Source organism: Salvelinus alpinus, chromosome 24 (assembly GCF_045679555.1).
Source record: "Salvelinus alpinus chromosome 24, SLU_Salpinus.1, whole genome shotgun sequence".
NCBI lineage: Eukaryota > Metazoa > Chordata > Actinopteri > Salmoniformes > Salmonidae > Salvelinus > Salvelinus alpinus.
The window spans coordinates 4,664,389-4,687,959 of record NC_092109.1 but is presented as its reverse complement, the minus strand read 5'-3'; the positions used below and the strand labels follow the sequence as shown (position 1 = coordinate 4,687,959).

The 23,571-nt window shown below is 42.5% G+C and overlaps 1 protein-coding gene across 2 annotated transcripts in view; it reads left to right on the top strand.

Moving 5' to 3' along the window:
• The window catches only part of LOC139551730 (calcium/calmodulin-dependent protein kinase type II subunit beta-like), a 65,302-nt gene that overhangs the window by 16,355 nt on the left and 25,376 nt on the right, over positions 1-23,571 (top strand). Inside the window, exons 7-14 of one of the 2 annotated variants that reach the window (XM_071363030.1) lie at positions 5,130-5,232; positions 9,060-9,143; positions 9,286-9,380; positions 9,620-9,742; positions 9,925-10,008; positions 10,186-10,228; positions 13,407-13,478; positions 17,654-17,688. In XM_071363030.1, coding sequence (XP_071219131.1) covers positions 5,130-5,232; positions 9,060-9,143; positions 9,286-9,380; positions 9,620-9,742; positions 9,925-10,008; positions 10,186-10,228; positions 13,407-13,478; positions 17,654-17,688 — 639 coding nt within the window. Of the gene's footprint in view, positions 1-5,129; positions 5,233-9,059; positions 9,144-9,285; positions 9,381-9,619; positions 9,743-9,924; positions 10,009-10,185; positions 10,235-13,406; positions 13,479-17,653; positions 17,689-23,571 lie in introns of both variants that reach the window. The other variant, XM_071363029.1, reaches the window with a different exon arrangement.

The following is a 23,571-nucleotide window of genomic DNA, read 5'->3' as shown; positions in this document are numbered from 1 at the left end:
AAAACCACCATAAAAAGCCAGACTACAAAGATCGTACTTTTTGGAGAAATGTCCTCTGGTCTGATGAAACAAAAATAGAACTGTTTGGCCATAATGACCATCGTTATGTTTGGAGGAAAAAGGAGGAGGCTAATTTTCCAACCTCATGATGCCATCTATTTTGTGAAGTGCACCAGTCCCTCCTGCAGCGAAGCACCCCCAGAACATGATGCTGCCACCCCCGTGCTTCGCGTTTGGGATGGTGTTCTTCGGCTTGCAAGCCTCCCCCTTTTTCCTCCAAACATAACGATGGTCATCACTATAGTTTGTTAACAAGAAATCTGTGGAGTGGTTGAAAAATTTGTTTTAATGACTCCAACCTAAGTGTATGTAAACTTCTGACTACATCTGTATACTGAAACAACATCTCAAGACATCAGTCATGAAGTTAAAGCTTGGTCGCAAATGGGTCTTCCAAATGGACAATGACCCCCAAGCATGCTTCCAAAGTTGTGGCAAAATGGCTTAAGGACAACAAAGTCAAGGTATTGGAGTTGCCATCACAAAGCCCTGACCTCAATCCTATAGAAAATTTGTGGGGAGAACTGAAAAAGTGTGTGCGAGCAAGGAGGCCTACAAACCTGACTCAGTTCCACCAGCTCTGTCAGGAGGAATGGGCCAAAATTCACCCAACTTATTGTGGGAAGCTTGTGGAAGGCTACCCGAAACGCTACCCGAAAACATTTTGAAGGCAAAGCTATCAAATAGTAGTTGAGTGTATGTAAACTTCTGACCCACTGGGAAGGTGATGAAATAAATAAAAGCGGAAACATATAATTCTCCCTACTATTATTCTGACATTTCACATTCTTAAAATAAAGTGGTGATCCTAACTGGCCTAAGACAGGGAATTTTTACTAGGACTAAATGTCAGGAATTGTGAAAAACTGAGTTTAAATGTATTTGGCTAAGGTGTATGTAAACTTCCGACTTCAACTGTATGTTGAACACTAGTAACGCAGCCACTGGTAACACTAGTAACGCAGCCAATCTTGTTGACATCGTTCACCACACAACCATTGATCCAAAATAACAAGTTTACTGTGGAACGTAATCACCAAAATACAACATAATGATATCTTCTCAATTGAGTTATTTTAACAACCAGTTAATCCAATAGCAAAAAATGTGAGATACATTTTTTTTTTTATGCTCTTTGAATGTAGTATTCTACAGTATTGTGAAGTACAGTAAATTACACTGTTCTCACATTAGGCAAAACATTTGCACTACTCATTAAAATGGATTAAACATCACATTTCCATCATTTCTATCCTATGTGATAATAAAGGTGTGATCATTGAAGACATCGTTCACAATGTAATCAAATTATAGAAAGAAAAAAAAAAACGTTTAGCAGCCACTGGTTTGCATCAAGCCTATCTTGAGCATTTGGCCACAGGTTCCCATCGAAATCGCAGTAAATGCCATCATGTTCATACACCTGGGGAGAACTTTTATACATGATGAATCCAAGCCTGACATACAGTGCATTCGGGAAATATTCAGAACCCTTGACTTATTCCACATTTTGTTACATTGCAGCCTTATTCTAGGGTGGCAGGTAGGTAGCCTAGTGGTTAGAGTGTAGAGGTGGCAGGTAGCCTAGTGGTTAGAGCGTTGGGCCAGTAACCGAAAGGTTGCTGGATCGAATCCCCAAGCTGACAAGGTAAAAATCTATCGTTCTGACCTTGAGCAAGGCAGTTAACCCACTGTTCCCCGGGCGCTGAAGACGTGGATATCGATTACGGCAGCCCCACGCACCACACTGATTCAGAGGGGTTGGGTTAAATGCGGAAGACACATTTCAGTTGAAGGCATTCATGGATCTACACACAATACCCCACAATACAGCAAAAACAGATTTTTTTGTTGACATTTTTGCACGTTTATAAAACAATTTAACTAAGTATTCAGACCCTTTGCTATGAGATTTGAAATATAGCTCAGGTGCATTATGTTTCCATTGATCATCCTTGAGATGTTTCTACAACTTGATTGGAGTCCTGTGGTAAATTCAATTGAATGGACATTATTTGGAAAGGCACACATCTGTCTATACAAGGTCCCACAGTTGACAGTGCATGTCAGAGCAAAACCAAGCCATGAGGTCGAAGGAATTGTCCGTAGTGCTCCGAGACAGGATTGTGTCGAGGCACAGATCTGGGGAAGGGTACCAAAAAATGTCTGCAGTGTTGAAGGTCCTCAAGAAAACAGTGGCGTCCATCATTCTTAAATTAGAGAAGTTTGAAACCACCAAGGCTTTTCCTAGAGCTGGCCTCCCAGCCAAACTGAGCAATCGAGGGAGACCGGCCTTGGTCAGAGAGGTGACCAAAAACCTGATGGTCCCTTTGACAGAGCTCCAGAGTTCCTCTGTGGAGATGGGAGAACCTTCCAGAAGGACAACCATCTCTGCAGCACTCCACCAATCCACCAATCAGGGAGACTGGTCAGGATCGAGGGAAAGATAAACGGAGCAAAGTACAGAGAGATCCTTGATGAAAACCTGCTCCAGAGCGCTCAGGACCTCAGACTGGGGTGAAGGTTCACTTTCCAACAGGACAACGACCCTAAGCACATAACCAAGATATCCATGGGCTGAAGGAGGATGGTACGCTCATGGGGATGGCAATCATACATCTTCCACCTGTATTGTAATTCTGTATTGAATTTTACAGTTTTGCATTGTACTTACGTATTGTAGTGGTCCTGTAAGTGGCTCAGTTCATAAGCTCATGGCACTAGCAACACCAGAGTTGTGGGTTCGATTCCCACTGTGTTCACATATCAAAATGTGTGGACTGTTCTCATGTTGGATAAAAGTTTCTGCTAAATAAATGGCATATATTATGGTATTACAGTACTGTATTGGCCAATGCAATTTTAGTAATTTGTGTGTTGTACTTAGTCAAATGAAAATGTGCTTCGAGTTTTGAGGTGTGTACAAGAGTTGTGAACATTTACCACATACTTGTGAAAATTGCACCAAAGCGCCAAAAAAAATTGTGTGTGTATCTTGGTGTCAGCTGGATGAAAAGAGATTGTGTGTGTGTGTGTGTGTGTGTGTGTGTGTGTGTGTGTGTGTGTGTGTGTGTGTACCACACACACACACACACACACACACACACACACACACACACACACACACACACACACACACACACACACACACACACACACACACACACACACACACACACACACACACACACACACACACACTCACGTAACAGGCACGCACGCATACACACACCCTGGCAACTATCTATCTACTATATGTTGTGGATCAATAGTGCACAGGGAATGCTGCAGTATCGCTCTGTGCTTTATAGATAACATCGGGCCTACTTCTGTTAGTGTGTATTAGATGACCTTTACAGTATGTAGTCTACAGCCTACATTGTTCTCTCGCTCTCTCTCACCCACTTTCTCAGCCTAACTTCCACCAGAGAACACCACCACAGCAAACCACACAAGTTAGTGTGTGTGTTTGTGATAGTGAGGTTGAATGATAATCCATATCTCATTGAATCAGCCCACTCTGCTGTCAGTGAATGTGCATAATAATACAATACTACAATACTCCTGTTCCCCTCCTTAAGCTAATAGTGACACTAAAACAAACAAACCCATGCACACACACACACACACACACACACACCCCTCTTTCCCTCCTCTGCCCTGCATGCCACAAATCAATTACTCTCAATAATTGCCACATGCTGCATTGGTAACACTGCTACAGTAGATCACTATCTGTTTGTGAGTGAGTGTGTGTGTGTGTGTTTGTATGTATGTGTGTGTGACTGTTAGCACTGGCTAACCACAGCACCAGAACACAGCTGTTAACAGACAGATTGGTTCCTAATAAAGAAACAAATATTTTAAATAAATTACAAACTGACACGTCTGTTAACGATGGGACCATCTGTGTGTGTGTGTGTGTGTGTGTGTGTGTGTGTGTGGATGCTTGTGTGTGTACACTACCGGTCAAAAGTTTTAGAACACCTACTCATTCAATGGATTTTCTACATTTTTAGTATTTTCTATTCATCGTAGAATAATAATGAAGATATCAAAACGATGAAATAACACATATGGAATCATGTAGTAATAAACAAATCAAAATATATTTTATATTTGAGATTCTTCAAATAACCACCCTCTGCCTTGATGACAGCTTTGCACACTCTTGGCATTCTCTCAACCAGCATCATGAAGTAGTCACCTGGAATGCATTTCAATTAACAGGTGTGCCTTCTTAAAAGTTAATTTGTGGAATTTCTTTCCATCTTAATGCGTTTGAGCCAATCAGTTGTGTTGTGACAAGGTAGGGGTGGTATACCGAAGATGGCCCTATTTGGTAAAAGACCAAGTCCATATTATGGCAGGAACAGCTCAAATAAGTAAGGAGAAACGACAGTCCATCATTACTTTAAGACATGAAGGTCATTCAATACGGATAATTTTGGAAGTTTCTTCAAGTGCGGTCGCAAAAACCATCAAGCACTACGATGAAATTGGCTTTCATGAGGACCGTCACAGGAAAGGAAGACCCAGAGTTACCTCTGCTGCAGAGGATAAGTTCATTAGAGTTACCAGCCCCAAATAAATGCTTGAGGATAAGTTCATTAGCGTCCAAATTCAAGATTTTTGGTTCCAACCGCCGTGTCTTTGTGAGACGCAGAGTAGGTGAACGGATGATCTCCATGTGTATTTACCACCATAAAGCATGGAGGAGGAGTTATTATGTTGTGGGGGTGCTTTGCAGGTGACACTGTCTGTGATTTAATTAGAATTCAAGGCACACTTAACCAGCATGGCTCCCGCAGCATTCTGCAGCGATACACCATCCCATCTGGTTTGTGCTTAGTGGGACTATCATTGGTTTTTCAACAGGACAATGATCCAACACACCTCCAGGCTGTGTACGGGCTATTTTATCAAGAAGGAGAGTGATGAAGCATTACTACGACATGATTTTAGGCCTAGCACCATATAATAACATATTAGAACATATTTAATAGGATCTCTGTGCACAGCACCCCATGAAAGTGTTTGACTTCATGTCCCATCTGTCCCCTGTGTAGCCAGAGAACTTGCTGCTGGCCAGTAAGTGTAAGAACGCTGCAGTGAAGTTGGCTGACTTTGGACTGGCCATCGAGGTGCAGGGAGACCAACAGGCATGGTTCGGTACGTCCACACACATTCAGTTAGCACACACGCACCCACTCGCACCCACTCGCACCCACTCGCACACACACACACACACACACACACACACACACACACACACACACACACACACACACACACACACACACACACACACACACACACACACACACACACACACACACACTGTATTCATGTTTTAACACATGTTTGTGTGGCCCAGAGACTAGCTGTTCTCTTGTTAGAATATTTTTTCATATTCACATTTTTAAACCTCAATTACAATGTTTTTATTAATCAACCTTATCTTCAAGGTATACAGTGCATTCTGAAAGTATTCAGACCCCTTCACTTTTTCCACATTTTGTTACATTACAGCCTTATTCTAAAATGTATAAAATATTTTTTTCCCCTCATCAATCTACAAAAACTGCTCCAAAGCGCTCAGGACCTCACACTTTCCAACAGGACAACGACCTTCAGCACACAGCCAAGACCTGAAAATGTCTATTTTTATATATATTTGCAAAGATTTCTAAAAAGCTGTTTTTGCTTTGTCATTATTGAGTATTGTGTGTAGATTTAATCCATTTTAGAAGAAGGCTGTAACGTAACAAAATGTGGAAAAAGTGAAGTGGTCTGAATACTTTCCGAATGCACTGTAAATGCTTTGTTTTGCTTCGGTGAAAGTTGTTCCACTCAACTATATTTTGGTCATTTTTTCATTAGTCCACTGTTAAATACAGTTCCAAATGTCAGCAGTCAAGTTTTCAAGATATTGGAGTTTCACATCATCATGATGCAAAATGCATCACATTACGCAAAATGCACCATGATGATGCAAAATGCATCATGATGGTGTGGCAAGTGACACTTTTCTTCTTGAAAGTCCAATATCTTAAACTCTTGACTGCTGACGTGCGAAACATTTTGGGATTGTATTGACAGTGGACTAATGAAAAAAATACCAAAATATACACTGCGGGTACAAACATTACGATTGAACTCTTTCCCATGACATAGACTGACCAGGTGAATCCAGGTGAAAGCTATGATCCCATACTGTTGTCACTTGTTAAATCCACTTAAATCACGAGAATGCTTTCGACACCTTGTAGAGTCCACGCCCTGACGAATTTAGGCTGCACTGATGGAAAAAGAGGCGGGGAACTCAATATTAGGAAGGTGTTCTTAATGTTTTGTACACTCAGTGTAGGTTTTGAGTGGATTTTTCCTGTAATTCACATTACTCAAGTTTCAATTTCACAATAATGTCCACATGAAATCAAATCATTTGGATTTACCTGATTGGCAGCCACAAAGTAGCCCGTTGGAGCAGCAGGCTGGTAGAAGATGATATTTGGGTTAGGGTTGGTCTCAGCTATGTTGCTGGCCATCCTCTTCTTGTATTTGTTTGTGAGGAATTTTACGCGCTGTGCCTTGTTCTGGGCTGGGGCCACATACAGTGGCTTAGTAGACACAATGCGGCCTTTCATCTCCGCCACAGCCTTGGTGGCCTCCTCGGGGGGAAGGAGAGGCCCACAAAGCCAAAACCCTCGCTTTGGCCGCCCTCCGTCCTCATCACCTTGGTACCTTTAGTCCCGAAATGAGAGAGAGTCCCGAAATGAGAGAACTCCTTGTGTAGCTTATCATTGTTAGTGTTATCTTCCAGATATTTTAAATAAAGGTTCACTCCTTGATGTCTGGGCTGTTTCAGTTCTGCCTGACGCTCTGCTTTCGTCTGGGCACGGCCCACATAGAGCCGCTTCCCGTTCAGCTCCTTGCCATTCATCTGATCCACCTGAGGTGGTCAGATACACATCCATCCGTTGTTCCCGCAATCGCTCATCAATGCAGATGGTCAAAGTGATGAGGGAGTCAAGATCTGTGGGTAACTCCCAAGCAGCAAGCTCGTCCTTAACCTCCTCCGAGACGCCATGCAGGAACATGTCGAACAGTGCTTCCTGGTTCCATGCACTCTCCGCTGCCAACGTATAGTTGGCCACTCGGCGGGCGTTCTGCCGGAGCTGGATTAGCTTCCGGGCAGCTTCTCTCCCGGAGAACAGGGCATCAAAATCCCTCCTCACCTCTCCCACAAACCCCTCCAGACTCAGGCACATGGCCGGCTGTTGTTCCCATATGGTTGTAGCCCAGGTGAGAGCCCTCCCCAGACATCAGCGTGATGAGGTAGGCTATCTTGGAGCGATCCGAGAGGAACAAAAATGAGGGCACACTGAGCTAAAAACGCCAGATGGAGCTCGGCTCTCCATTAAAGTGTTCCGGGGGAGGTTACCGGGGCTCCCGGGAAGGTGGAGTGGCCGGTGAGGCGGCACTGCTAACTGCCGAGTTACTGAGGGGCAGTGGGGTTACCACCGTGGCAGGCTGCCCCCCAGACAACCCGTGGAATTGCTCCAGCAGCATGTCCAACGCCTGGTCATGGCGCTCTGACAACATTTGAACCCCTTCCATAAGACCACGAAGCAATTCCTTGTGCCTACCAATGGAGGCTCCTTGGGAGGAGATGGCATTGCGCAGCTGGCCCGGGTCTGATGGGTCAGTCAGGGCCAGTTCGTACTATCAGGTATGAAGGTAAGACCCAGATGCAAACACGTTGAATTAACAATGGTTTAATAATCCAACAGGGGCAGGCAATAGACAGGTCAAGGCAGGCAGAGGTCAGTAAACCAGAGGTGGTGCAACGGTACCGGACGGCAGGCAGGCTCAGGGGCAGGCAGAGTGGTCAGGTCAAAACCAGGATGGCGAGAAAAAGAGAGACTGGGAAAAGCAGGAGCTGAGAACAAAAAAGCTGGTTGACAAGACAAACAAGACGAACTGGCAACAGACAAACAGAGAACACAGGTATAAATACACAGGAGATAATGGGGACGATGGGTGACACCTGGAGGGGGATGGAGACAATCGCAAAGCCCGGCGAAACAGATCAGGGTGTGACACTCCTAGGTTTTGTATTGAAGTCAGTGTACCCAGAGGAGGACGGAAACTAGCTGTCCTTTGGCTACACCATTGTGCTACACTACAGAGTGCTGTTGAGGCTACTGTAGACCTTCGTTGCGAAACAATGTGTTTTAATCAATTGTTTGGTGACGTGAATATATTTAGTACAGTTTTATCTAAAAAGGATATATATTTTTAAAATGTTTCACTATTTTAATTTTTTATGAAATTCACTGAGGAGGACGGTCCTCCCCTTCCTCCTCTGAGGAGCCTCCACTGGGATGGAGTGTATATCCCAGATAGGCCTGAACTTGTAAAATAAGACATCGTTGGTGACCTCTTGGTGAAGATCACCAACATATAGGGAGTTGAATGTTTTAGCTGCTGATCGAGGGGTTGCTCAAGAGAACAGAATGACAGGAGAATTATAGAATGTCAGGTTTTGGAACCCCTGGAACCTCCTCGTTTGTTGTGTCATAAGTCCTGTTAGATCAAATAGAATATATCCAATTACAATACTTTCTTTATTGCATCATAGTCAGTTAGACAACATGATTTACATTGCAAATACAAAATGTAAAAACAAATAAATACAAAAATGAACACAGTAGGCCTCAGCTTACATATAAATAACAAATAACCTGTCAAAAACTACAATTTGTACAGCAGGACTTCCCAGTTCAGCTTTCCATTTCAGTTAAATAAATGTATTTCAGTTTAAAATTACATTGTTTATTATGGTATTTGGTAACAGTTTTCAATAAAATAAAAGACATACAGTGGAATCAGTCTCGTTTTGACTACCAAAATCATCATACATCATCCACAGCACACGAGTAAAGTCAAATCCAGCTTGATGACTGTTTGTGTTTGTGTCGTTGTGTGTGTAGGTTTTGCAGGTACCCCAGGCTACCTATCTCCAGAGGTACTGAGGAAGGAGGCCTATGGGAAACCTGTCGACATCTGGGCCTGTGGTGAGTGCAGATCACTTTATTATCTCGCCGTCTCATCCCTCTCTCTTCTATATCTACTGCCACCTGACACTCACCACTCAACGTATGTGTGTCTCCGTGTGTGTGTCCGTGTATGTCTGTCCTTGTATGTGTTTATGTATAGGTGTGATCCTGTACATCCTGCTAGTGGGGTATCCTCCATTTTGGGATGAGGACCAACACAAACTCTACCAGCAAATCAAAGCAGGAGCCTATGACGTGAGTTACACACACACACACACTCACATGCAAGCGCACACTCACAAGCACACACACTCTGTCACCTCTGTCTATCAATCTGTGTGTTTGTGTGTGTGTTTTTGCATACGTGTGTGTGTGTGTGTGTGTGTGTGTGTGTGTGTGTGTGTGTGTGTGTGTGTGTGTGTGTGTGTGTGTGTGTGTGTGTGTGTGTGTGTGTGTGTGTGTGTGTGTGTGTGTGTGTGTGTGTATGTATGTAGTTTCCATCTCCAGAGTGGGACTCGGTGACTCCAGAAGCCAAGAACCTGATTAACCAGATGTTGACTATTAACCCTGCCAAGAGGATCACTGCCCAGGAGGCCCTCAAACACCCATGGGTCTCCGTAAGTACACACACACACACACACACACACACACACACACACACACACACACACACACACACACACACACACACACACACACACACACACACACACACACACACACACACACACTTTTCCTCTCTGTTTCCTCTGTTTGACATTGTCTCTCTCTCTCTCTCTCTCTCTCTCTCTCTCTCCAGCAACGCTCCACGGTGGCATCCATGATGCACAGACAGGAGACAGTGGAGTGCCTGAAGAAGTTCAACGCCAGGAGGAAACTCAAGGTCTGCTCTATTTGAATAATCTCATAATCCACAGGAATGCCTTCACTAAACATCTGTGAGCCTTCTCACTTCAAAGACTAACCTAGTAATCTGCCACTCACCCCGTCTCTTTATTTCTCTATTCATCTCTCTTTTCTCTCTCTCTTCCCATCTCTCTCTCTCTCTTCCTGTCCATAGGGAGCAGTACTGACTGCTATGCTGGTGACGAGGAATTTCTCCGGTAAATGTGTGTGTCTTCGTAAACACTTACACGCATGCACAGCAGGTTGGCATTTATTGGGATGACTCATGCACTGGAGGAAGCTCTGCGGAGTGGTGACTAGCTGGCACAGCCACAAAGTCACAAAATCTGATTCTAAACCTAACCTTAACCGCTCTGCTAACCCTAATGCCTAACCTTAAATTAAGACCAAAAAGATCATATTAATTTTCATGAATCTTTACAATATAGCCTATTTTGACTTTTCAGCTGGCCCATCTCGCGGAAATCTCTCAGTTCTGCCTCCAGGGAAAGATTCATGACGATAAACACGCATGCATGCTACAGTCACATACACATGCTCCGCAAGCGTACACACACACACTCTTTCTCATTATCACAAATTGAGTCTCACCTCCAATTTACTACGTTTGACTACAATGGTAACTTGCATGGATCATGACATGTTTCTCTTCCACTTAGGGGTGTGAACTTTAAAGCGTTTAAACGTTCAAACAAAATTGTGATCATTAAAGTTAAAAATGTTTATTTAATTTTTTTGCCCACAAAATGTATATCACAGTGCAGTTATCACAAAACTTATTTTTTGCTGTGTTATAGCCTAACTAGACGATAGGCTATAAAGGCCTGTTGTGTCATTTAAATAAAACCAGAGAGGCAGAGGTGAACTTTAGGCTACTTTGGTGAATTTGCGAGGCTTTGCAAGACAAGACATTGCGAGATACAGATTGCCAAGACAATTGCGCACAGTCCTTTCTGCCTGCCCCCTCCTCTCTCTCCCTCACGCTGGCTCGCCTGCGTTTTCTCTTTGCTAATGATACACGTTTGTGCTCAGTCTTCGGTCTGGTGCGTGTAGAATATCCTAGCCTACTCATTGATGATAGGTCCTGCTTTACTGAAGTTGCCAGACATTGCAAGCCAAGAATTTGCGAGATACAGCATTCCATTGCAAGGTACAGCTTTTGACTACCGATAGATAGGCCTAGTGAACAGTTTTGACTCTGTCTGCCTAGTGGCCGACCTGCCTGTACCTGACCTGCCTATACACCCCTCCCCTCTCTTCGTCCCTCGCTAGCCTGCTATGCACGATGCAAGTGTTTGTGTTCTCGGAAGTACAGCAAGTAATCAGTCTCCTCCGTTCCAAAAATACTGAATCTTAGCAGTCGAGGAGTCGATTTCTAGCGGAATCAAATCTTGACACTCAGAAATGGGAGTCGACATCGATGTGCAAGAAGTCGAGGAATCTATTATTTTGGAGTCGACTATCCACCACTACGTCATCATCATTAACAGTTGGGAAAAAGGCAGAGAAAGGCAAACGACAGCAGCGAAGTCCTGCATGGCAATACTTTGAGAAGTTAAATGAGAAGGTGGTGAAATGCGAGGTGGAATTGAGGTACAGTATGGTAGTACAGGTGCAATGCTTAACCATCTGAAAGGGACGAACCGTAAGACCCAAACAAATCCTGGTAGCAGCGAGGGGCCCCAACAACAAACATTAGACAACTTCACACTAAAGCCTACTGTATGACTGCCTTAAATAGAACGTCATTGAGCGCAATAGCAATTGTAGAATTTGGGTAATTTTTGTTTTCGCTTTAACAGAAAACCGATGGCCGTTTAAACTTTAAAGGGAGAGTTCACCCAAATGACAAAATTACATATTGGTTTCCTTATCGTGTAAGCAGTCTATGGAAAAGGTATGACAGCAATCCATGTTTTATTTTAGTTTCCCTGGCACTGTTTCCAAATGTTAACACTTTAGCATTTGTGGCACAAATCCAATTCAAGTCATGGGACGGATATTAGCATTTTTCGCGCATCATGTCCAAATAATCCAAAAGTATCTAAAATGAATTGTGAAGTTTACCAAAGTCACTTATGGATTATTTGAACATGATGTGCGAAAAATGCTAATATCAGTCCCATGACTTGAGTTTCTATTGTGTTATTGACTGTACGTTTGTTTATGTGTAACTCTGTGTTGTTGTTTTTGTCGCACTGCTTTGCTTTATCTTGGCCAGGTCGCAGTTGTAAATGAGAACCTACCTGGTTAAATAAAGGTGAAATACATTTTTATTAAAAAAATTCTATGCTTCCAACTTTGTGGCAAGGCCCTTTCCTGTTTCAGCATGACAATGCCCCCTGTGGACAAAGCGAGGACAAAAATGGTTTGTCGAGATCGGTGTGGAAGAACATGACTGGCCTCCACAGAGCCCTGACCTCAACCCCATCGAACACCTTTGGGAAGAATTGGAACGCCGACTGCAAGTCGGGCCTAATCGTCCAACATCAGTGCCCGTCCCCACAGCAATGTTCCAGCCTCTAGTGGAAAGCCTTCCCAGAAGAGTGGAGGCTGTTATAGCAGCAAAGGGAGGACCAACTCCATATTAATGGCCATGATTTTGGAATGAGATGTTTAACGGGGATGTGTCCATATACTTTTGGCCATATAGTGTAGATATATACATGTAACTAGGAATAAAGTGACAGATAATAAACAGTAGCAGCAGCGTATATGATGAGTCAAAAAAGTTATTTGCAAAAAAGTTCAATGCAGATAGTTCGGGTAGCTATTTGGTTAAGTATTTAAATAACTATTTAGCAGTCTTACGGCTTGGGGACAGAAGCTGTTCAAGGTCCTGTTGGTTCCAGACTTGGTGCATCGGTACCGCTTGCCGTGCAGTAAAAGAGAGAACAGTCTCTGACTTGAGGAGAGGAGTGCCAGCCACTGCCAGGGAAACTAAACCAAAGCATGGATTGCTGTCATACCTTGTACATAGACTGTTTACAGGGTAAGGAAACCAATGTGTAATTTGGTTGAAGTATTTCTATAAGAAATATATTCCATTTGTCCCATCCCTACTTCCTCTGCACTCACACTGTGTCTGCTGACCCAGGTAAGATGGGAAGGAGACTTGCGTCTCAGAGTAGGAGGGCTGATCTGAGATCAGTTTAGCCTTTTAGATTATAATGAATGGACAGGGGAGGTACCTGATCCTAGATCAGCACTTACTCTGAGACGCTTGACTTACCTTGGACCTAATGACTTCAATCTGTCCTCTTCACACTAACACACTTCTTCTCTCTTCTCTTCCCTCGCTCCTTTCCCCTTTTCTGTTCTTTGCTTTCACTTGTTCTCGGTATGTCTCTATTTCTCTCCCTCTCTCTGCGTCAGTTGGTAGACAGTCTACATCTCCGGCATCAATCACTACGGTGTCTGGAACTACCGCTGGGATAGTGGAGCAAGGTACCCTCTTTCTCTCCTCCCTCCATCACTCGCTTCTATACCTCCTCCTCCACATGTACACCTTCTCTCCTCTCTTCTTCTCTCCTCTCCCTCACACTCCTTTCCTCATCTTTCCCTTTTGCTCTTCTTGTGTTCTTCCTCTCATCCACTACCTCTTATCCTTCCCTCCTCCTTCCCTCTCTTCATCCTCCCCTCCCCCTCTAACGAATAAGGCAGCATGCATGGCATATCCATCTCTCCTCTCTCTCCCTCTCCCTCCCACCCATTCTCTCTCTAACATGCTTTAGTCTTTTGTGTCTTTGGAGTCGTTTTCTGTCTTTTTTTTCTGCCCTTCGTTCCCTCCCTCATGAGCAGTGTGTGAGGTGTACGAGAGGCTTGTTTGATGTGTGTGATAAATGCAGGTAACTGCCAAACGAAACAAAACACTTGAGTAAACTATGGATACAAATGATATTGAAAGCAGGTTCTTCCAAGACGTGTGGTTCCTGAGCTACTTAAGGAGTTCACATCCTATCAAGCTGAGGGTCATGTATAACAATGCCCAGTTGCCCATTATTTTGGCCACCTTAGTGAGAAGAAGAGATCTCATTTACTTTGAAAGAAGGGTGTCAAAGGAACATAGGGGGGTTAAAGTCAGTCAGTCAGTCAGTATGTCAGTCACCAGATCTCAATCCAATTGAACACGTATTTCTCATGGAAGAATGGCGTCACATCCCTCCAATAGAGTTCCAGGCACTTGTGTGTATGTGATGTACACTGAGTGTTCAAAACATTAGGAACACCTGTTCTTTCCATGACATAGACTGACCAGGTGAATCCAGGTGAAAGCTATGATCCCTCATTGATGTCACCTGTTAAATCCACTTCAATCAGTATAGATAAAGTGGAGGATACACGTTAAAGAAGGATTTCTGAGCCTTGAGACATGGATTGTGTATGTGTGCCATTCAGAGGGTGAATGGACAAGACAAAATATTTAAGTGCCTTTGAACAGGGTATGGTAGTAGGTGCCAGGCGCACCGGTTTTTTAGAAATTTCAGCAAATGTATAAAAAATCCTAACCAAAATACCTTATTTACAGTTGAAGTCGGAAGTTTACATACACTTAGGTTGGAGTCATTAAAACAAATTTTTCAACCATTCCACAAATTTCTGGTTAACAAACTATAGTTTTGGCAAGTCTATTTTGTGCATGACACAAGTAATTTTTCCAACAATTGTTTAAATACAGATTATTTAACTTATAATTCACTGTATCACAATTCCAGTGGGACAGAAGTTTACATACACGAAGTTGACTGTGCCTTTAAACAGCTTGGGAAATTCCAGAAAATTATGTCATGGCTTTAGAAACTTCTGATAGGCAAATTTACATAATTTGAGTCAATTGGAGGTATACCTGTGGATGTATTTCAAGGCCTACCTTCAAACTCAGTGCCTCTTTGCTTGACATCATGGGAAAATCAAAGGAAATCATGCACAAAGTAGATGTCCTAACCGACTTGCCAAAACTATAGTTTGTTAAAAAGACATTTGTGGAGTGCTTGAAAAACGAGTTTTAATGACTCCAACCTAAGTGTATGTAAACTTCCGACTTCAACTGTAAGTTTTCAGACCCTTGGTTAGGAGACTTGAAATTTAGCTCAGGTGCATCCTGTTTCCATCCTTGAGATGTTTCTACAACTTAATTGGAGTCCACCTGTGGTAAATTCAATTGATTGGACATGATTTGGAAAGGCACACACCTGTCTATTTAAGGTCCCACAGTTGACAGTGCATGTCAGAGCAAAAACCAAGCCATGGGGTTGAAGGAATTGTCCGTAGAGCTCCGAGACAGGATTGTGTCGAGGCACAGATCTGCGGAAGGGTACCAAAAAATGTCTGCAGCATTGAAGGTCCTCAAGAACACAGTGACCTCCATCATTCTTAAATGGAATAAGTTTGGGCAAACTGCGCAATCTGGGGAAGCCACTCCTCAGTAAAAGGCACATGACAGCCCACATGGAGTTTGCCAAAGGCACCTAAAGGACTCTCAGACCATGAGAAACAAGATTCTCTGGTCTGATGAAACTAAGATTGAACTCTTTGGCCTGAATGCCAAGCGTCACATCTGGATGAAACCTGGCACCATCCCTACGGTGAAGTATGGTGGTGGCAGCATCATGCTGTAGCGATGTTTTTCAGCAGCAGGTACTGGGAGACTAGTCAGGATCAAGGGAAAGATTAATGGAGCAAAGTACAGAGAGATCATTGATGAAAACCTGCTCCAGAGCACTCAGGACCTCAGACTGGGTTGAAGGTTCACCTTCAACAAGACAAGTGACCCTAGGCACACAGCCAAGACAACGCAGGAGTGGCTTCTGAATAGAGGGTTCTTATAACTCTATTGTGTCTGTGTGAACTGAAAGTGGGCTCTGGGAGATTTAATACTGACAAAAGATTTACGATGTTATCAGGTAATAAGCCTAACAAGACTGCATTCCATAGCATGAGTTAATGTTTCTGTACTTGGGTACCAGGGGGAGATGAGAACAGTCTTTACAGCAGATACTGTTTGCTGTGAATTATTAGTATCTTTCATACGAATCTTAACCTTGTGACCCATTCCATACATCTGTTGTTTGTCATGAACATCCAGGAGGATGGACTTTGCTATAAAATGCTATAGCTCAAATCCGTTCATTGGGCTCTCAACGGATCGTTGACAACCTCCATTACTGCAGTAATGAAATAATAACGTTTACTTGTTTTGAAGAAATGTAAAGGTCTCTCCTTTTGATTACAATAATTCCACGACATTCATCCTGAGAGTTTAAGAGGATCTGCAGAGAAGAAAGGGAGACACTCCCCAAATACAGGTTTGCCAAGCGTGTAGCGTCATACCCAAGAAGACTCGAGGCTGCCAAAGGTGCTTCAACAAAGTACTGAGTGAATTTCTAAAAACCTGTTTTTACTTTGTCATTATGAGGTATTGTGTGCAGATTGATGAGGGGAAAAAATGATTTAATCTGTGTGTGTGTGAGAGTGAAAGTGTTAGTTCATACAGAAATGCAAGCTCTCTCATGAGTATCTATGTGCGTCCGCATGTGTATGATCTATTTCTGTTGTAATGCCACTGGTGGGTGCAAGATCTCCACTATCGTCTAGGCTTAATGTGCTTAGCCTGTAATACACTTGTGTCCCCCGTTGACCGGTTCGTACATAAAACATTGTCAATTCAGGCTGTAAAGGCATCAGTTTCCACCTTTAATCGCGTGCCGCTGGGGAAAAAACGGGGAAAATATGCATACTCTCTTAATATAACACCGTTTTCCACCACCATTTCCGGATTTTCAGATGACTTCCGGGTGTTGGCTGAACGCCGTGTGCAATCAGGTTGTAGCACTCTGTTGTTTACCCCTGGCTGACCGTGGGGCACAACATCAGGCATTAGCCACTCTATCAAGGTGGTGGAAAATTGTTTTATTAAGACAGTACGTCTATTTAACCTGTTTTTTGGCCGGTGGTACACCATTAAAGCTAGTTAAAGGGGAAACCGATACCTCTGCAGCCTGAATAGAGGATGTTTTATGTACGAACCGGTTACCGGGGCACACGAGTGTATTACCGGCTGAGCACATTAAGCCTAAACAATAGTTGAGCTCTAGCGGCTGCCTAGGCTAGTAAAGAATGTGTGTATCATTTTCATGGCGCTTCATACTATATTATATTCCCGGAGAGGAATCCCCTAATCTTAATCTGAGTGAATCCCACCTGCCTCTGAGATTAACAAAGCCATTATTATACACCTGCTTCTCCATTCCATATTCCCCTGCCCTTTGACCCCTAATCCCCTGTGTGTGTGTTGTGGGAGTGTTTATGAATGTTTTAGTGTGTGTTAGTTTGTAAGGGTTTACAGTAGTTTGTGTGTGTATACGAGCTTGAGTGTGTTGGCACTGTTTATTGTTTGGCGTTTTGAGTGTGTTGGCTTTCGAGAGCTCCGTGTGTGTGTGTGTGTGTGTGTTAGAGGGTTTGTTGAGTTTGCAGACAGAGTTCAGTGTGTGTGTGTTAGCTAGCTAGGAGTAAGATAGGTATCGACACTCATGCGTGTGTATGTTTGAGGTGTGTTTTTAGTAAAAGAATGTGTATGATGAGTACTTTTCCCTCTGAGAGTGTGTTCTCAATCTCTTTCGCAGCCAAGAGTCTGCTCAACAAGAAGGCTGATATCAAGGTAAGACACAAAAACATGTGTATCCTCCCCTCCCCTCTCCTCTCTATTATCTCTATCTGCCCCTCCTGCAATTGCAATTGACAGTGATGTGCCGTGTTTTGTGGGCATGCTCTTTGTGGGGGGGGGGGGGGGGGGGGGGGGGTGTTTATTCTCACTCTTTGTGTACACTGGGCATTATGTCAGTGTCGCCTCTGTGTGTGTGTGTGTGTGTGTGTGTGTGTGTGTGTAGCCTATTAGTCTGACTTTCCAGCATAGTCGGATACGCTCTAGCTATGTAGTTAGAATGTAACATTCATGTGGACTGACTTGATCACACAGAGGACAAACCAAACATACTGTATATATAACATAAGCTGTTCTTTTTTTGTTGTTGTTGTGAGCAACTTTTTATTTAGTTCTGTCATTTTTATTTGACAATCAAATAAATGCATAAGAAGATAACCCCGACCCATTCCCCACTCAGTCCCCATCCGCCTGCATCATCCCTCCCCACCTGAAAACCATGCTTCCCACCCCGTCTTCCTTGACTAGCACCATTTATCCTCGCTGTCGATAATTCTGATGTTATAACTGGTTAAATGGCAGAGAGTGATGTGGTCGCCATCTTAGAACCTAAAAAGATTCACAGCAGTGCTGCATGTCAGCGGTAATCTTCTCTGATTGACTGAGAGATTCGAGGGGCTATCATCGTTAAGTAGCACAATAGGTGGAAACCATTGAATATTTAAATTCATGCACTTCCAAATTAATTTTGTAATTTTTCCCCAGAAGCATTTATAGTGCCTTCAGAAAGTATACACACCCCTTGACTATTTCCACATTTTGTTGTGTTACTACAGACTGAGTTTAAAATGAATTTAATTGAGAATGTGTGTCTCTGGACTACACACAATACCCCGTAATGTCAAAGTGGAATTATGTTTTTTTTCTTTTTTTTCTTTTACAAATTAATTGAAAATTAAAAGCTGAAATGTCTTGAGTCAATAAGTATTCAAACCCTTTTTTATGACAAGCCTAAATAAGTTCAGGTTTAAAAAAAAATGTCACAAGTCACATAATTAGTTGCATGGACTCACTCTGTGTGCAATAATAGTGTTTAACATGATTTTTGAATGACTACCTCATCTCTGTACCCTCTATATTATCTGAAAGGTCCCTCAGTCGAACAGTGATTTCAAACACAGATTCAACCACAAAGACCAGGGAGGTTTTTCATTGCCTCGCAAAGGGCACCTATTGGTAGATTGGTAAAAAAAAAAATTAAAGCAGACATTGAATATCCCTTTGAGCATAGTGAAGTTATTAATTACACTTTGGATGGTGTATCAATACACCCAGTCACTACAAAGATACAGGCGTACTCAGTTGCCGGAGAGGAAGAAAACCGCTCAGGGATTCCACCATGAGGCCAAGGGAAGCCTGTACAGAATCCAAATATTCCAAAACATGCATCCTGTTTGCAATAAGGCACTAAATTAAAACTGCAAAAAATGTGGCAAAAACCAAAGCGGTATATTTAGGGCAAACACAACACATTCAAGAATGGTGGTGGCTGCATCATGCTATGGGTATGCTGGTCATCGGCAAGGACTAGGAAGATTTTGGGGATAAAAATAAACGGAATAGAGCTAAGCACAGGCAAAATCCTAGAGGAAAACCTGGTTCAGTCTGCTTTCCAACAGACACTGGGAGACCAATTCACCTTTCGGCAGGACAATAACCTTAAACACAAGGCCAAATATATACTGGAGTTGCTTACCAAGATGACATTAAATGTTCCTGAGTGGCCTAGTTACTGTTTTGACTTAAATCGGCTTGAAAATCTATGGCAAGACTTGAAAATTGCTGTCAAGCAATGGTCAACGGGATACAAAGGTCATATTTTTCCATATTCTGTTCCAGTTTAAGGCCAGGCAAAAATTGAGATTGCTTCCATCTGTCAATTGTCCGATTTTGGAATATTTTGCAACTATAACTTTCATAAAATTTACAAATAAATCGTCAGTAATGTATATAAATATTTTATTTGTATCATTTTATCCCAACTCCGTCAACCACACCTACCATAAATGTCGTTCTTGATAGCATGTTTCATGTAGAACTTCAACCGCCATTTTTAAAACTCCATGTTGAATCATGTCATTCAAAGGCTTGTTTTCCCGAAGCATATCGTTAGCTAGTCCATACATGGCTATATCCTTTGTAGACGTAGTGCTTCGTGATGACAGATTAGTAATTTCCTGACATCCGATTGGTTACTGGCATTTAAAGGCCCTTTCCGGCAACCTGATTGGTTAAAATGTCTCACGTGCCGCGCAGCACGTTGTTTGAAAATATCTCCCGCGAAGAATCAACGTAAAGAGAGACGAAATGAGAAAATCTTGAAAAATATACCTACAGTATGTGAATAAAAATAGGCAATCTCAGTTAGCCAATGCGAGAAAAGCGGTGAATGAAAGAAAAATGTGCCTGATCCGCCGATCGAGGCAGGTAGAGGAGGAAAAGGAGGTAGCCCGCAGCAGAGTGTTGAAACGCAAATTAGTTGAGCTAAAGATGACAACTAGCAGCGATCAACCAGACAGCAGACAGCCAACAGTGGCTTTTATTCCACATGTCTCAAATGAACCAACTTGTACATGATTTGATTTGCCCTAAGTGTCGAAACACTGGACTGAAAATCACCATAGCCTTCACCACCCAGTGATTCTGTAATTCTGTCATGATAGAATGTGCAGACTGTGAAGGTGATCGAGATGCATTTAGGATAAGTATTTACACTTCCTCCAGGCTGCAGGAGTGCTCCAGGGGAGATGGTTCTTCTAGCCCACGAACTTGGACTTGGTTATGCAAATATTAAGAAAATCAGCAAAGTCCTAGGGATTCCTTCATTGAGTCTCAGCTCATATTTGAATTTATTATGGATCTACTCTTCCTTGGGTCCAGCAAAATGAAGGTAGTTTATACATTTTAAAACATTACAATACATTCACAGATTTCACAACACACTGTGTGCCCTCAGGCCCCTGCTCCACCACTACCACATATCTACAGGACTAAATCCATGTGTATGTGTAGTGCGTATGTTATCGTGTGTGTACAGTTGAAGTCGGATGTTTACATACACCTTAGCCAAATGCATTTAAACTCAGTTTTTCACAATTCCTGACATTTAATCAGAGTAAAAATTCCCTGTCTTAGGTCAGTTAGGATCACCACTTTATTTAAGAATGTGAAATGTCAGAATAATAGAGAGAATTATTTATTTCAGCTTTTATTTCTTTCATCACCTTCCCAGTGGGTCAGAAGTTTACATACACTCAATTAGTATTTGGTAGCATTGCCTTTAAGTTGTTTAACTTGGGTCAAACGTTTTGGGTAGCCTTCCACAAGCTTCCCACAATATGTTGGGTGAATTTTGGCCCATTTCTCCTGACAGAGCTGGTGTAACTGAGTCAGTTTTGTAGGCCTCTTTGCTCGCATGCTTGGGTCATTGTCCATTTGGAAGACCCATTTGCTACCAAGCTTTAACTTCCTGACTGATGTCTTGATGTTGATTCAATATATCCACATAAATTTTCTTCCTCATCATGCCATCTATTTTGTGAAGTGCACCAGTCCCTCCTGCAGCAAAGCACCCCCACAACATGATGCTGCCACCCTCGTGCTTCAAGGTTGGGATGGTGTTCTTCGGCTTGCAAGCCTCCCCCTTTTTCCTCCAAACATAACGATGGTCATTATGGCCAAACAGTTCTATTTTTGTTTCATCAGACCAGAGGACATTTCTCTAAAAAGTACAATCTTTGTCCCCATGTGCAGTTGCAAACCGTAGTCTGGCTTTTTTATGGCGGTTTTGGAGCAGTGGCTTCTTCCTTGCTGAGCGGTCTTTCAGGTTATGTCGATATAGGACTCGTTTTACTGTGGATATAGATACTTTTGTACCTGTTTCCTCCAGCATCTTCACAAGGTCCTTTGCTGTTGTTCTGCGATTGATTTGCACTTTTCGCACCATAGTATGTTAATCTCTAGGAGACAGAACGCATCTCCTTCCTGAGCGGTATGACAGCTGCTTGGTCCCATGGTGTTTATACTTGCGTACTATTGTTTGTACAGATAAACGTGGTCCCTTTAGGCATTTGGAAATTGCTCCCAAGGATGAACCAGACTTGTGGAGGTCTACAATTATTTTTTCTGAGGTCTTGGCTGATTTCCTTTGATTTTCCCATGATGTCAAGCAAAGAGGCACTGAGTTTGAAGGTAGGACTTGAAGTACATCCACAGGTACACCTCCAATTGACTCAAATGATGTCAATTAGCCTATCAGAAGCTTCTAAAGCCATGACATATTTCTATGGAATTTTCCAAGCTGTTTAACGGCACAGTCAACTTAGTGTATGTAAACTTCTGACCCACTGGAATTGTGATACAGTGAATTATAAGTGAAATAATCTGTCTGTAAACAATTGTTGGAAAAATTACTTAGAGTAGATGTCCTACCCGACTTGCCAAAACTATAGTTTGTTAACAAGAAATTTGTTGAGTGGTTGAAAAACGAGTTTTAATGACTCCAACCTAAGTGTATGTAAACTTCCGACTTCAACTGTATGCATGTATGTATGTGTCCGTGCCAATGTTTGTGTTGCTTCACAGTCTCCGCTGTTCCATGTGGTGTTTTTTATCTGTTTTTTAAATCTAATTTTACTGCTTGCGTCAGTTATTCAATGTGGAATAGAGTTCCATGTAGTCATGGCTCTATGTAGTACTGTGTGCCTCCCATAGTCTGTTTTGGACTTGGGGACTGTGAAGAGACCTCTTGTGGCATGTCTTGTGGGGTATGCATGGGTGTCCGAGCTGTGTGCCAGTAGTTTAGACAGACAGCTCAGTGCATTCAACATGTCAATACCTCTCATAAATAAAAGTAGTGATGAAGTCAATCTCTCCTCCACTTTCAACAGGAGAGATTGACATGTATATTATAAATATTAGCTCTTTGTGTACATCCAAGGGCCAGCCATGCTGCCCTGTTCTGAGCCAATTGCAATTATCCTAAGTCCTTTTTTGTGGCACCTGACCACACGACTGAATCAAGGTGCGACAAAACTAAGGCCTGTAAGACCTGCCTTGTTGATAGTGTTGTTAAGAAGGTAGAGAATCGCTTTATTATAGACAGACTTCTCCCCATCTTAGCTACTACTGCATCAATATGTTTTGACCATGACAGTTTACAATCTAGTGTTACTCCAAGCAGTTTAGTCATCTCAACTTGCTCAATTTCCACATTGTTAATTACAAGATTTAGTTGAGGTTTAGGTTTTAGTGAGTGTTTAGTTCCAAATACAATGCTTTTAGGTTTAGAAATATTTAGAGCCAACTTATTCCTTGCCACCCACTCTGAAACTAAGTGCAGCTCTTTGTTGAGTGTTGCAGTCATTGCAGTTGCTGTAGTAGCTGACGTGTATAATGTTGAGTCATCCGCATACATAGAAAATTGAAAAAAGCAAGAGGCCTAAACAGCTACCCTGGGGAATTCCTGATTCTAACTGGATTATATTTGATAGGCTTCCATTAAAGAACACCCTCTGTGTTCTGTTAGACAGGTAACTCTTTATCCACATTATAGCAGGGGGTGTAAAGCCATAACACATACGTTTTTCCAGCAGCAGACTATGATCAATAATGTCAAAAGCTGCACTGAAGTCTAACAATACAGCCCCCACAATCATTTTATCATCAATTTCTCTCAGCTAATCATCAGTCATTTGTGTAAATGCTGTGCTTGTTGAGTGTCCTTCCCTATAAGTATGCTGAAATTCTGTTGTCAATTTGTTTACTGTAAAATAGCATTGTATCTGGTCAAACACAATTTTTTCCAGAAGTTTACTAAGG